Genomic DNA, 16,488 nt, shown 5'->3' with positions numbered 1-16,488 from the left:
TAAGTATTGAATATATAAGTAAATATATCTACTCTTGGATATAAGGTTTCGATTTTGTAATAACATATCAGTTAATGAAATTCAAATAAAAATATCAACAGGAATCATGTGAACTTGAAAAACAATCTCAAATGTACCTAACACAAAAATATAAAAGGATCATAAAGAAAATTCTGAGAAAGGAACAGTGAATGGCCTAATGAGATAATAAAAATTACTATACAGCTATAGTAATTGAGATATTATAGTTGTAGAATAGAACTAATTAGACAGAACTAAGGAAGAACAGCAGGACTTCCAAAATAGACCCACATATAGAATTATCTAGCATGGATAAACTTGGCATTTCAAATGAGTGGGAGGAGGTAAGTTTTTTGTTTTTGTTTTTGAATAATGATGCTGGAGGATAGAAGGAAAATATATGACCTTTATCTCATCATGCTAAAATAAATCACAGATAGATCTAAAATTTAAATGCAAAAAATTCAATCATTAAAATATCTTGGGCTGCAGGAATCATGACAGAAAGGTTCAAAAGCCATAGAAGAAAAAACCGAAGCTGATTGTCTGATTATTTTAAAGCCTTTACAAGAAAAATAATTTAAATATAAAAATAAGCAAAGCAAAAGACAAATTAATTGGGAAAAATATTTGCCACAGATATGACCAAAAGCTACATTCTTTTAAGAAACATAGGAGACTTTGGGTATCAAAGAAGAAGAGATAAACAACTCAAAAAGAAAATAGACAAAGACACAGACGTGTATTTCATAGGAGAGGAAATCCTTAGGAATGAAGACACAGAGGAACCTTAAATGCGTATTACTAAGAGAAAGAAGCCAATCCAAAAAGACTATATACTATATGATTCCAACTAAATGACATTCTAGAAAAGGCAAAACTATTGAGACAGCAAAAAGATCAGAGGTTGCCAAGGGTCGGGGGAGAGGGGAGGGATGAATAGGCAGGATAGTGGAAAAATTCTGTATGACACTGTAATAATGGATACATGTCATTATACATTTGTTCAAACCATAGGATGTACCACACCATGAGTGAACTCTAAGGTAAAATTATGGACTTCGGATGATTATTCTGTGTCAATATAGGTTCATCAGTCATAACAAATGAACCACTCTGATGTAGGACATTGATAATGGGGGAGGCTATGCATGTGTCGGGGAAGGGAGTATATAGAAAATCTCCGTACCTCCCTCTCAATTTTGCCGTTAACCTGAAACTGCTCTAAAAAAATTTAAAAAAAAAGGCTTTAAAAAAAAAAAAAAGACCCAATCTTCCCTTGGGAAATTTAAGGAGGAAGAAGGAAAGCATGAGTCAAGGGTCAAGCAATGAGGGTGGCCTCTAGCTAAGGACAGCCTTCAGTTGGCAGCCCACGAGGAAATGGAGACCTTCATACAACCATAAGGAAGCAAATTCTGCCAACGACTCCTATGAGAAAGGGAATAGATCTTCCTCTAGAGCCTTCAGAAAGGAATGAAGCCTACCGACACTGATTTTAACCCACTGAGACTCATGTTAGACTTCTGTCCTACAGAAAGGCAAAAATATGAAATTTGTGTTGTTTAGGGGTAAGAGGAAGTATTATCTTTTAGGGCTGCTATGATGATGTCAACATGCATAAATTATTTAAAAGAGGGTCTGAAATACAGTAAGCATTCATTAAATGTAGCTCTCAGCACCACCTACAATCTAAATGGCCTTAGGCAAATAATTATAGCCTGTTTCTTTGTAAAATAAGGATAATAATATCTTCCTCATAGAATATTTGTGAATGTTAAGTGATAACTGTATAAAGTGCTTAAAACAGTGCCTGGCATATGGCACACACAAAATAAATAACAACTATGCTACTAAAAATATCATCATTATTGTCTGAAAAAATGGAGCTGATTTTAAAATCTAAGGTTAGATTGATATATTGTGCATGTAAGCATCTAGCATGGAGCTTGAACAACTGGTGCTCGGTAAATGCTAATTAAATATGAACTTAATTTTCCATATTACATTTCTGTTTTAAAAGTCTAAAGAGAATGTTTTGGACTGCTTATAAGTTATAAATCTTGAAATCTGATACATCAGGAGCAATCTTCTGGCTTCTTTATAGGTTCTTTCCTCTTATAACAGGATGTTCAGTGGGCTTTTATGCTGGAATTATGGTTTAAGTCCAAAGCTGAGACATAGCAGCTAAGTACATTCTGAATTGAGAGAGCCACTGGATATGTGGCCAGCCCCATTCAGGGCTTGAGGGGAGGGGGCCTGATCAGCAATCAGGCCTCACCACCATAACCAGCCCCTAACTCTAATCAACAAAAAGGGAAAATTGAGAGAGGAATCTGTTGAGAAGTGGGGATTTTTCCCTTCCCCGAAGAAGAGGTAACCCCCAAGAGAATCAGGACTAAGGGTACCTGGCCAGAGAGATTTCATCCCCCAGCTAGACTCTGTTTAAGCAGCACCTATTGGTCTGCTCCCAAGCTTCTTGAGCAGGAAAAAAAAAAGGAACTGAGAAAGAATTTGTAGTAGAAGAGTAACACTAAATGGTGAGGTGACAGCTGGAGAAATTCGTAGTAAGCCCCCAAGATAGAGGGTGGAGGGCTTGGACAGCTTTTTGTGATGAAACCTTGATCACCTGCTCAAGATGAAAGTAAACTGACCCAGTTGAGCATTTGCTATTTAAGGAGGACACAGGGATCCTTTAAGGGACACTATAAAATAATGGAGTTTTGCAAGGGTCCAAAACATCTAGGGGAAAGATAAAATAAAATGTGAGGGTTTTTACCTTTTATCTTGGAATTATGGTTATGGACAAAACAGAGACCAACATGTGCCAAGTACCCCATCTTTTAAGTTCAGGGAGCTGCCAAAAGTCAGAGCCAAGCTCCTCTCTACAGGTTTTCGCACTAGTGTCAGACCAGAAAACTAGTCTTGCCACCACACAAGTGATTCATACTGAGGAAGGACTGAGAGGAGTGAGTAGCCTTGGGAGTGTCATGTTTTGGGGGTGAGGCTATTACCTGCCCACCCCCATGGAAACTGGAGACAAGTGCTTTCCCTCCCTGACAACAAAGGGACAAGAGAAGATGGGGAAATTTCCAAAAAGATCACTCATAAATACTGTGAGGGTCTGCAATAAAGAGAAATAGGCATTTTGTTCTTGGCTCATTTGCTGCACTAGCCGCTGTGCACTATCTAGAAAGGTAGACAGAAATAGAAAGAGATGGTGAGGTGAAGAGGGGGTGAGTGCTGAAAATCCCCTTGGCATAGCAGGGATGGCATGTTTACTAGCTCTCCACCTTAGAAGGCTGCCCACCAGGTGAAGGAACCAGGACAACATGCCATTACAGAACATAGGAAGCCAGTCAAGGTTCACCAGAGAAGCTGCAATGACCAAGAGAGAGGACTATAAATATACTTCCTGCCCAATGGAGAAGAAGTGGCTCCTGGAAGTGGGGGATGGGGTCTGCATCAGAGAATGCTCTTCACACTTCTACTCAGAGCTGCTGGAAGTTCAGGTGGTGTTGAAGGAAGCAGAGCCAGTAGACCCAAGAGTTTTCATTGTGCTTTAAAATCAAGAAAACTGAGCTAAATACCAGATAAGAGTATCCCAGTAATCAAGGTGGATGCAAATTGACTAAATCTGGCCAAGCTGGTCAGAGATCCATTAGAGTCAGAAAAGTAGAGTGAGGGTGCAGGGTGAAAGGTAGATTTGACAACAGATAGTTAAAGCAGTTACTAGGAAAAGATGAAATGCCTTCGTGTCTTTACCTAGATTGAGACTCCCAATCCCCACGTCCTATTTCCCGCCCCTCCTCTTCCTAGTGAATTCCCCTCCTTCTCTTTATTGTATACGACAGGGGGCTGAGTGGAGGTCTGTTGCTTACAAAGTCAGCAATCCCCATCCAAGCTTGCCTGCCTCTTAGTCTCTTTCATTCTACTGGTAATTGAGCCTTGCTTTCCCCCATGGACTCATATATCTTTTAGCAGTGTTTTAAAGGGCTTTTACTCTCTAACATTTCACATGATGCATAGGTTAACCAGAGTCAAAAGATATTAGACACCAAACTGCATGAAGGCCTCTCACAGTCACGATGCAAGCCAAACACTGAATGGACCAGAGGAGGCACTTTGAGATTCTCTGGACTGTACCAAAACACAGATATGCACAGCTAAATTCTGAAAGCAAAGTTATACTTTGGCTTGATTTTCCTCCATAAAAAGGAGTCGAGAGACTTTTTGGAGACTATAGCTGTTTCTATAAATAATGTGTACTGTATACTTATATGTTCTATGAGGGAAGGCCATGTACTCCTAAAACTTTATTCTCAGTACCTACATAAGCACCTATATGCTTGGCACATAGAAGGCACTAAATAGATATTTGTTCAACAGAGGATGAATAGATAAGTGAATAAGCGAATTGGTAGTGGATATTTTTAGTATGGAATCAATATTAGGCAATAAATGAAACTACCCCTTTAAAGGGGTTCAGACAACTGTCTCCAGGCCTTTCGGACAACCTAATGTTTTTATTCATATAACAAATACTCATTAGATACTTAATAAGACTGTGATAAGGAATTAAAAACAAATACAAGGGAGGAAAAGGACATGGGGTAGAGATGACATATCAGCACAACCACCAACACTCAACCTCCAAACACTCAACCCAACAAAATATCATCACAAGATTTTTGTGCCTTTTTACTACTTCCTCATCCTCTACCCAGGTGGGAATGATCTGCTTCAGATTCAAGCCCGACTTTTAATTATAGCACATAGGAAAATAACTCTTAAAACAGAGTCAGAAAATATAACTGTTCTATTTAAGACAGGTTTCTTTTTCCTTGAAATCTCTATCTTATTATAAAGCAAAAGTTTCTTTTTCTTTTTAAATTACAGTTTTATTTAATTGTTGTAGTCCTAGAAAAATGATGCAAATGGTCCCATAAAGGCATTGCTTTTTAAATGTAGATGAAACACTGTACCAACAGGGAGGATAACTGTGACAGATAAAGCCACATGTTCCGGTGTAATAATAAATTCCTCATAGCTAGGTTTCCACCACGCTCAATGAGGGGAGAATCTGCCACTATACATATCCAATTGTCTAGAAATCTTCCTTAGTTGCTTTTGGCCTCTTGAAAATTCCCTAAGGGGAATTTCAACACTTAATATTAACAACTGCTATATGTCTGTTACTTATGCAATAAATTACTGAAATGGAGGAAACTTCAAAACTTCAAATTTCTGCACTTAATGTTAACAACCACTATATGTCTGTTACTTATGCAATAAATTACTACTCACACTGAAATGGAGGAAACTTCAAATCTGCCCTTAGCCAAAGTCAAATATTTTCTATGAACAGCCAAATAACCAGTTATAAGAATTGATAGTAGCAAAACAAACAAACAAAAAACTGTCAAGAAACTACTTTTAGAAATATATACTAAGAAAATAAAACAGAATAATATTTAAGATGTATACACAAAGATGTTCATCACACCATTATTTATAAAGGTGAGAAACTGTAACAACACAAATATCTAATAACAGTGGATTGGTTAAAGAAATTATTGACTATCCTAACACAGGAGAATCTTACAGCCATTAAAAAGGGATGACATAGGTCTACATATACTGTTACAAGAAAAATATTCACAATGTACTGTCAAATTCATTATATTTTTGTTTTATACACATATACACAGAGGCATGGAATGGTCTAGAAGAATATATACCAAAATGTTAGTAATGTTTATCTCTAGGTGATTAAATGTGATCCATTTTTACAAATGAAAATAGTATTGCTCTTGTCATTTAAATATCAGCTTTGAGAAAGTAGAACTCTTTAAAGAGGCTTTTTAATTTCTCATGTTCAGTATTTACCAAATATATACAGAGATATTTTTAAAGAAAAAAAAATCTAACATACGAATTTCAATATCTCTTTTAAGGATCTTTTTGAAGAAAGTTATTTGTTCCAATATGGCAACGTTTTTTTTTTTAACTCACTCTAAATAATTTTTTTTCCAAAATGAAAATCATAAAGCTATTTATAAGTTTGACAGTTAAAAATTTCTTAATTACGTGAGGAAATGTTAAAGATATAACACTGAGTGAATAAAAGATGACATAAAATTATACAAAATACACACAATTTAGTAATTTACACATATGCAAACAAATACACAAAAAGAAACAGTGTTCACAATGAATACTTCTGAGGGATTGAATTATGAGTGGTTTTTTTTCTCCTTCTTACTACATTTAAAATTTTTCTACAGTAGGTATCTATTACTTCCAAAATCATACAAATAACAAAAACTCTAAATTTTTAAAATAAGATAGAGAACATAAATCATATATATATTTGTTGTATCAATAACTGAAACAAGCACTTTGTTAAAAAAAAAAGTGCTTTCTCATTATACTCACTGGGAAATGTCTGGTAGCATACTGTTTCTTAAGCCCTGAATAATGGAGAATGTGTAGCTTTGAATTCATTTCAGCTTCCTCCTGGCACCTAATTAAAGGAGTGACACAGCTCTTATGGTCTTGGCTGCTTCCCTTTCATGCAATGCTATAGCTAGAACACAGTCCAACGGAAAGGGAAAAAAATCAATAGCTTCGAAGCTCGGAATTATTATCCCAAACAAACTATAACCCTTAGAACACTACATTACTCAATTTCTTACTGACTTAATTAATGACACTACCCTAGACTATAAATTTTATAAAATCAGGAACCATGTCTTACTTTCAACACTGTATCCCAGCATCTAACTGGCACATAATAGGCATTTAGTAATTGTGGATGAATGAATGAATGAATGAATGAATGAATGAATGAAAGAACGAACGAACGAATAAGTGATCTATGGCTGGGCTCTGCTATCTTCCTTAATATTCTGCTGGCCGTTTTATAGTATCCTTGGCACTAACACTGTGGAAGAAGAGGGTGTGTTGTAAGGTCACACTTAATTGTCATATATTCCATTACTGAAGGTGCAAGTAATAGATATAGGTTGTGTCCCAGAAAGCAGCTTTTCTTATCATTATGGCTTAAGAATTAGCAATATATACCTGCATAACAACTTGGAATGCCAGATTCAAATTTAGGCTTCTCTGACTCCAGGAAGTTTGGTGCTGGACATGGCAACACAGGGAGAGCTCCCTTGCCAAGTGTACATGCGAACCCCACAGTCCCATATCTAAGTTCCTTCCACAGCCCTCCCTACCTCAAAGAGCTGTTTCTTGGCCATCTCTTGAGCCTAGGAGTGCACATAGCAGTGGGACAAGTCACCCTCAAGATGAGGGGTGGGGAAAATGCCCCATGCAGGCATGCAAGCTATGGAAGTGAGCTTCAGTTATTTGAGCAGAGAATTCCAGGGTCTACCAAGGCCCCAGTGATGCCCTGCCTCATTATGCGTCAGTTAGACAGAGAAAGAGCAGAGTGAGGCCCTTGAAACTAGGTGCACGGAGCAAGGGTTCCTCTTGCCAGGGCCTAAGGGGGGCACTGATGACAACCCTAACTAGCTCTCACACAAGCTTTCGATAGAGATAGCCATTCACAGGAAATATCCCCCAAAGCATCCCCTCTCCTTACCCTTCCCTAACCAAGACCTGGCCATCTATCAAGTGCAATTCATTCACTCCTCTTACAGTAGTCAAAGCATTTACAGTTTGTAGGTTCCAAATTTGTCTCTTAATTGCATGATATTTTCTGGGTGTTTTTTTTTTCTTTCTTTCTTTAATCCTGTCAACTGGTTAGTTTTGTTTCTCTACAGCAGAGGTTCTCAATCAGGGACAATTTTGGCCCCCTGGAGACATTTCAGTAAGTCTGGAGTCATATGTGGTTGTTTCATTTAATAGACATATCCCATGGATGTTGCTTAACAACTTACAGGACAGCCCTTCACAACAAAGAATTATCGAGCCCAAAATGTTAGTAGTGCTGGACTAGAAAACTCTGGTCTAGAGTAAGAACTCTCTAAGAGTAGAAAGGATATCATTTACTCCTTTACTCTCCACATGGCCAAGCAGAGTACTGGAACTCATTAAGTATTTGTTGACAGATTGATCAGCTATCTGGTCCCACACCTTTCTAAAACATTCATTCACACAGTAATTCAACAAAAATTAGTGTGCCAGGAACCGTGTTCAGCTCTGGGAATGCAAATATGAATGAGTCAGCAGAAAAGGCAAACTGGTATTATTAATACAACATGAAAAACGTACCTGTCACTAGCAGATATTTGTATATTGTTCTGTTCATTATGTCTCCCCTCCTTAGCCTATAAATTTTAAGAAAGTAAGAATTTTGTTAAGTTCACTCTTATAATTCCAATATCTTCTATGGTAAGAGTGATACACAAAAATAGTAGATATTTTGGGTAAATGAAAGAAATGCAGTAATATGCACAAAGTGTTTAAAAAACAAAAACAAACAACAACAAAAAAAAACAAAGGAGAAGCTTCTAACACAGCCTGGGGAGGAAGGAAACGGTATGGGACACTGCCTTGAGGAGAGCTAACACGGATTAAACACTAATTATATACCAGAAATGGTTCTAAGCATTTTCAACACATTATCTATTCTAATGCTCACAACAATTCTACAAGACACATTTTACAGGTGAGAAAATAGGCAATGAAGATTGACTTGCTGAAGAAAATAGTGGAATCAGGATTTGAGTACAGCTAACTTCGGACACTTTGCTCTTAACCACTATGCTGCATAGTCAAGAGATGAGTAAGACTGGCCAGGCGAAGAGCAGGAGATGTGGCTGTGAAGGAAAGCGTTCTAGGCAGAGGGAATGACAAGCAAAACCAACACGGCCTGGCTTATTTCAGGAACTATAATAATTACCAACACTACTAAAGCATAAATAAGAAAACTGATAAAAAAATAATGTTGGAGAAGAAATTGCAGCAAGATCATAAGAGGTACGTATAGCAATGCTTCATTTATCTGAGATTATTAGGGAAAGAACATAAAGCTTTGAATCAAATAGCTTGGGTTGGAAAGCCAACCCCATCATTTTGTTCAAGGATCTTTCTGAACTTCCATTTCCTTACCTGTAAAATAAAGAACATACAAATATCTACTTTATTAAGAAGCTGTGTGAACAAAAGATAACAAATATAAGAACTGAGAACCAGGCTTGGTACATTTAATGCATTCAATAAATATTAATGATTAATTTTTGCTATTGTGGTTATTGCTAATGAAGTTTTTGCACATTCGTAAATCTGCAACGTAATTGAAACTTATTTTCTCAAGCACCAAAACTTATTAAACCATCTTTTTCCTTAATTAATTTTAAAGTGAAGTCTACAAATCCCCCAACTTAACAAACATAAAACTTATATCTCATCTATACAGATGGCTGCACCTGTGCCTCACCCCCCTCCCACCCCCAGTGCCCTTCTGCGGCCACCAGGGCAGCTGTGGAAACAACTGACGTTTCTAGTGTCCATACATTCAAAAATAGGGACAGAAAAGAAGCCACATAAAGCTAGAACTGCTTAGAGTAGTGTTTCATTCAGAATTTGGGAAAGGAAAGAGGAACATAGCTGCTTAGAGTAACGGTTACCACTCAGTAAATTGACAGGATTTTCAAAGTATTTTGGTGTGTTATACCCTGTCCCCAAATCCACTGGTAACAGTAATGTGCCACCTCTGCTGATAGCTAGTACACAGCCAGTGCCCTTAGATACTTGAAATTTGTTCATTTCTCATGAGCCATACTTCAGAGATTGTGCCCTGGCTTCCACCTTCCTCCCAGTCTACCTTTGTACTACATTCTCCGTGGGCCACTTACTAACTCTCCATACAGGAAGCACACCAGGCACTTGCACACCTCCCTGCTTTGGCCTTTGCTGTTGTCTCTGCCTGGAATACCCTTCTGTCCTCACCTCTTACTACTACCCCGGCTTACCATCCTTCAAGGCTTAGTACAGACACCACCTCCTCTCTGATTTCTTTTTCCAACAGAATTAAATGCTATGTTCTGTGAACTTCCCCAGCACTATATACTGAACAAAGGTATGTGGTGAGCATCGTTCTAGGTGCTTTCTTTACACTATCATGTAATTTTCAGAAATAATTATAAACCCCATTTTACAAATGAGGAAACTGAAGCTCTGAGTTGAACTTAACCAATGATCACACAACAAGAAAGGAATACAGCCAGAATTCCAACCATGTTCTGACAGCTCTCAAATCCATAGGTTTTTCACTCTGCCATATTGCCTCTCTTTGATGGCCCTATTTCCAGTTGCTTAGTTAATTATATATTTACGTCTGTCTCATGGGATTACAGCAAATCCCTTGATGACAGGGACCAGGGCATGTTCATCTTTATAAATGTGGATAATAATGTATTCATTTATACAAGGTTCTTAGGAGAATTAGATAAGACAATACATTTAAAGCACTTAGCATAGTGTCATGCAAATAATAAGTGCCAAATAATTTGTTGGTTTTGTTGTTGATGTTACCATGTCAGGTGCCAAGAATAAAACCTTGCACATAAATTCTGAGCTGAGTTTATTTCTGAGAAGTAAATGAAATGGGTAAGGACCTGATAGAAGAGCCAAATGCCACTTTGGTTTGGCTTTTCCCCATACTATTTGACTATTCAATCAGAAGCAACAAGTGCTGTATTTTAACTTTGTTAAGTTTCTATGATAGGGTCAACTGATTTCTTTACCTTTCTATTGCCAGATGAATGTTAGGAAAACTTCCTATTTAGTTCAAAAGTCTGGCATTCTTACTTTCTTGTGCCCTCTCTTATGTGATGTGATTTGTCCAGATTCCCCTCCAAGAAGTCAGTACTTAACAAGTTCTGAGCTAGGAGAAGAAAATCACAGAAGTGAATGGAAGATGTATCCTGAAATTCTGGTGCTTATAAACATAGTGAAATGCCTTCTTTTGCCCTCATAGCATTTAACAGTACTTTAAATCATATTTTTTACTCGTTTACTTTTGTCAGTCACCCCCTAGCAGGAGGTAAGCTGTCTCAGAGGAAGCAATCTCTTCATCCTGTTCACTGCTATCCCCCAGTGCCTAACTCATATAAGCTGAATAGTAGTCACTTATTAAATATTAATAGATTGACTGATGACATTTGTATATATGTGCATATGAATACATATACATGACATCATTCCATGGTTTATGAATAAATGTGAATATATTCCCACACATAGGTGCACATTGTACATTTGTGTACATATATTTATATTTGTACAGAAGATATTTCAAACTGAAAACACAGATACCTGTTTGCCAAAGTTGAGTCTCCTGAATATAATAAAGGCTTCTGACTGGCCTGTCTAACATTTAATAAACTTACACTACCACCTGCATACTAACAATCCATGTGGTAAAAAAAAAAAAAAAAAAAAGATGGATTTTATTAAACATAGAGTAAAAAAAATTTTTTGACTTAACAAACTATGATACTTTTACTATTTTTTGAAACTCCTTGTCCCTGTATATTAGCTTAACTGTGAGGGGTATAAGGAGGGTCAGACTATGGACCAATAAACTTTCTCTACAAATTTGGCAGGTGAAATTTTCTAAATTCATATGGGCTGAAAAGATGTCTTTATTTAAGCTGTAACATATACAGAAAATTATAATTTATAACAATGATAATAACACCATTGACTGAGTAAAGGTACCAACCATATGCTCAGCATCAGTTTTTTTTTAACCTGCAAGGTTAATGTTATCATCTCATTTATAAATAAGGAAATTAAGACTCAAAGAGATAGAATAACTTGCTAAAGATACTCTGCTGTTTATCTAGTCATGGCACAGTCCAAAAATTCAGAATGCTACTCTGAAGCCCAAGCTCTTATCAATACGCAACGATGACTCTCAGAAAGTTTTACAAACACTACTTTTGAGGGATATGTGTTTAGGCAGTTTTTGTGGTGTATGCATTTTAATAAGTAAGTCTCTGTACACAGAGACTAGACCAAATGACAGCCAAACACACTGAAGATTACTCCAGGCTACAGACAGCAAGGGGCAAATGTGTCTCAGAAACTATCGGCCTGTGTTTATCAGAATATGATGCATTTTCCACTTGATAATGTACTCCAAAAGAAATTTATTCTCTTAACAGAGCTTCATTATTATTCCTTCTATAAAAAAAAAAAAAAAAAGGACCCTTTCATTGCAAACCAATGGAAAGTTCTTAACTCATTTCCTTGTATTACTTGAACTGAAAGTGCTTTCTGTCTTCTGAGAAAAGAATTGCTGGATGCTATGCCTTTGGGGTGCTTTTGAGTCCAACATTCAATACCATGGAAATGAGAGATTAGTCCTTATATACTTTTAAGGGAAGTGGGGTTATTTTAAACTTAACGAGAGCAGAATTCTAAAAAGAGAGAGGAAAAAGGAAACTCTTTCCTCCCAGTTTAAAGGAGAATTCAGCTACCTTTCCCTGAAAGAACTGGCTATTATCTCTTTGACCTTTTCAGGAGCAAAGTTTTTTGTTTTGTTTTGTTTTGTTTTTTAATTTATGGGTGTTTCTGAACATTTGTAACTAACAGTAATGAGAAATGTTTGATTAAATTGGCTCTCACCTGCCCATATACTGCTTAGAAAGATCCTATGAAGAGCAAAAGAAAGCACTAAAATCATAAGAAAAACCAGCTGCAGCATCATCAGCCCCAGGGACTGAAAGTGAAAGGGGCATGTGGCAGTGGAAGCACTGGTGTGTCCTCCAACATGCCCAGGGAAGCAGAAAGGAAGGAGAAGCAGCTCTGCCTTTCCTCCAACCTACACACAACCTCTGCTGCCAAGAACTTACTTTTAGACACTTAAACTGAAATTCTCAGAAAGGAAGGGAGACTATAACCTCTGAGTTATCCTCAGAGTTCTGGTATCCCCTGGTTTTAGTTTTTTGTTTTCTAATTTCTAGTCCTTTCCAAAAGCACATCTCTCATCCTTCTGAAGGCACCCACAGTCTCAGCCAGAGAGAAAGACAGGAGAGCTCTAGAACTTTTGTGATGAAAATTTCAGCTGCCACACTTCAAAGGTACATGACCTTGAGGAAGTACCTCATCCTTCTGAAGACTCAGTTTGTGATTGGTAAAATGGGGTTAATATTTGTTATTAGAAAGTTGTTGAGGCTTCAACATAAAGGTCATGCAGTACCCAGCTCTTAGTACAAGCATCAGTAAGTGCCCTGTGTTTGTTATGGGCATGCTGCACAAAGCAGCTGGCTCCTGGCTCGGTGTTCATGTTTTGAAGATTTGCCCGTTACTCCCTCATTAGTCATTTATGTTACCAACCACTCACCTAACCTCATTAAGACATCGTCTACCTGCTTCTATTTCTCTACAGTTTCGAAGGTCTTCAGAGTCCAAGAGATAAATTCTCATTAAGTGCAGGGGACGAAGTTTGCCTGGCTTCCTCTTCCCAACGGTTATCAGCAAATCTTTGGCTACAACTCCGGCTAGGGCAGAAATCACAGAGGCTTCTTACATGGGCAAAGCAAGTGTCTGCACATTTCTTGGGGTAAAGGATGGGTAAGGACCCCTGACTAAAGCCTCCAGGTTGGGAATGGAAAGGAAAGGGAGTAGGACAAGAAAGACTGGATGAAGGGGACACCTCTGCGAGGCGGTCCCCACTGGTGACCCTGTCCTCATTGCACTGGGAGGAAAGGACACGAGTTGGGAGGAGCCGCGAGGTCGGGAGTACCTGAAGAGTCTGGCCGCCGTCTGGTTCCTCCTCCACGCCGTGCCCTGTTGCAGCACCCCCTGCACGATCTCCTTCTCGTTGGGCAGCCGGTAGACAGGGAAGATGTAAAGCCAACAGAGAACCACAACACAGAGGGCACTGGCTCCCACCGGCAGCCGGGTCCTTGGGAACTTCCACGCCAAAACAGCCATGGCCCCTCTAGACGTGTGTCGCCGGGCCCGCCCGCAGGGGCTCATGGCAGTCCCGGGGTCCGGGGGAGCGGGGCGGCAGAGCCTCAGAACAACACTAGGCGAAGTAGCAGCGGAGGATGCCCCAACCTCTGGCCCCCCATGAACACACACCTTGGCTTTCTTGCTTGCACTCGCACGCACGCTTCTTCGGCCCCCACAGCCCCAAAGGTCAGAGCAAGGATTTTTCTCTAATGCAACTTTTTCAAGGATTTCTTTCTAGGGGAAGTGGCCAAGGGGCAAGTCACGAGCTATGGCCATGGTCGCTTCCCCTGCAGAAGGCGGGCACTGAGGTCTCCGCCAGTGCGGAGAGCAGCAGCGGTGAGTCTCTCTGGCCAGTTCTGCAGCATCACTGTCGCTCTCGGCGTGGGTTCGGGAGAGGCTCCGTTCCCTCCCAGACATTTAGTCTCTCCCCGCCTCCCTGCCACCTCTCCCCGCCTCCCGTGCTGCTGCGCCGCCAGCCGCCCCCCACCTCCAGCCCTAGACGCGCTCTCCGCGCCCCGCCAAGTCCTTGGAAATTTCCACGGCGGCCCGGGACCGCTATCCTGCCTCAGGCATCTCCTCCTCACCGACCAGGACCCTCACTCCCTGCCCCTCCCAGAGAAGAAAAGAGCTCGCTCTCATCAGTTAATTCACTGCAGCCTTCCGCTGCGCCCCGGACTAAGCAGACAAATGCCCGGGGATTGGTGGAAATAAGGTTCCCCCCCCTCCCCCACCCGCAAAATTTCCTCCCTCGACCTGTTCAGATTCGTGATAGTCTGCTGGAGCACGCGCCCCTCTCTCCCGCCCTTGTTCTCTGGCGATAGAGACAAACAAAAATAATACCCCTCAAAAAATGTATATATATATCTATATATAATTATTTTATATGTAGCAGAGACGGGCTGATAACCTGACCCTTCGACACGAAGCCTGCTTGCAGGAACTGTCACCCTGCTGCTGTCGCCCTGGTCTCTCTCTAACTGATTGGCCATTAACCCGCAGTGAGCTGCGAGGAGGCTGGCCGAGACTTATTTCTTCCTGGGCCCCCCACCCCTGTTGCCCGGTCCGGAGCCGTGGCTCCAGCTGCCACCGTGCGCGTGCGCGTGCGCACCCCCGCCCCACCCGCCCCGAAGCTCTTGGGCCCGCACGCGCGCAGCGCGCACACACGAGGAGGTGTATGCACATCGGGTCCTCTACCTCTCCTCCGCCCTGCAGGGAAAGGCGCTGCTGCATCCAGATGCGCAGGCAGCTGGTTCCCAAGAACGCAAACCTCAGAACATAACAATGCCTTGGAGGCGCATTTGCCTACTTCACCTTTTAGATTAAAGGGCTATTGTTCTTAGTCGTCTTTCTCCTCTTTTTCGGTTCACAGACTAGTTCATCACAACCCGGACCTCGGAAAAGTGCCACCAGCCTGGACCCGCGGAGCCCAGGGACCCACTGTTAGCCATTTATGCTTGCCGTGGTGGCAGACGCGTAGCTTGGATACCTCCTAGCGGTTGCCTATTCCATTTGCTTAAGCATCTCGTCAAGCATAAAGTGTGCAAAGACAAAGAAGAAATGCGGCAGCCTACTAACCTGATTGGCTTAGTCATCGTGAAATCAAAAACTAAGGCCACAGCTCCATTTGCTCAGCCCACCAGGCTGCAGTGCTCAGCGCAACCTATTCTGTTATATGCCCTGGTATCTTTCTCCAGCATCTTTCTCCATTGAGAAGTGGAACTTGAGAAGCTGATAGAAAGTTATTTACCAAAAAAACAACCAAGTAACCAGAGTACTCTCATTCTTCCAACACTACTACGCTCTCTTAGGAGAATGACCGTGAAGGGCTGCAAATTCTGCAACTCCAAAATATGACTCTTTGGGGTACTGTTTATTTTAAGCTGGTTATTTTTTAAGGCCTAGAAGACTGGAGAAGAACCTTTGACCTTCCCTCTAACTGCTAAAAGAATTTAAGATGGAAGGCCTATTCCAGGCTCCAGGAAGGAACTATCACCACAGATAACTACAGTTTAATTTGAACTAGGTATGGCAGGCAGGGAGGAACTTTTGTGTCCCACTGTATCTAGATGTACCAGCAAACATTTGTTTACTAAACATTAATACTTTTCATCTCCCTATGAATTGCCTTACTTCCCTTTGAAGTCTCAGACTCTTAGCTCCTTCTCCTTAGTCCAGAATAACATATATACCTCATTGTGCTTTATAGTGTTTGGAATTTTCATGCTTAATGTGAATTCCCATGTAGATTAAATTTTATTTTCTCCTATTAATCTGCCTTATGTGATTTTAATTGTTGGACCATCCTTAAGAACCAAGAGAGGAAGGGGAGAATTTCCTCCTCCCCTACAACCCACTGCCCTCCACCCACAACCCACTGCCCTCCACCCACAAGCATGCCCAAGAAATCTCTTCTACTTAGGTAAATCAGTAGAGAGGGGAAACCCTGAAATCCAAAAACTACATCTTACCACAGTGGAGCCTAATAAAGGTTCTTTGAAATGAAGATCATCTGAAGTCCTGCAAAGAAACCAC

The 16,488-nt window shown here is 40.2% G+C and overlaps 1 protein-coding gene across 2 annotated transcripts in view; it reads right to left on the bottom strand.

The window, feature by feature from the left end:
- Window positions 1-14,441, bottom strand: part of ST8SIA1 (ST8 alpha-N-acetyl-neuraminide alpha-2,8-sialyltransferase 1) — a 116,064-nt gene extending 101,623 nt beyond the window's left edge. The window contains exon 1 of one of the 2 annotated variants that reach the window (XM_011381576.1): window positions 13,745-14,441. In XM_011381576.1, coding sequence (XP_011379878.1) covers window positions 13,745-13,980 — 236 coding nt within the window. In that variant the 5' untranslated portion in view covers window positions 13,981-14,441. The remainder of the gene's footprint in view (window positions 1-13,744) is intronic. The other variant, XM_011381577.1, reaches the window with a different exon arrangement.
- Between the last annotated feature and the right edge of the window lie 2,047 nt (window positions 14,442-16,488).

This window comes from Pteropus vampyrus, unplaced genomic scaffold (genome assembly GCF_000151845.1).
Source record: "Pteropus vampyrus isolate Shadow unplaced genomic scaffold, Pvam_2.0 Scaffold444, whole genome shotgun sequence".
Classification (NCBI taxonomy): Eukaryota; Metazoa; Chordata; class Mammalia; order Chiroptera; family Pteropodidae; genus Pteropus; species Pteropus vampyrus.
The sequence above is the reverse complement of the archived record's forward strand: the minus strand, read 5'-3'. Positions and strand labels throughout refer to the sequence as shown.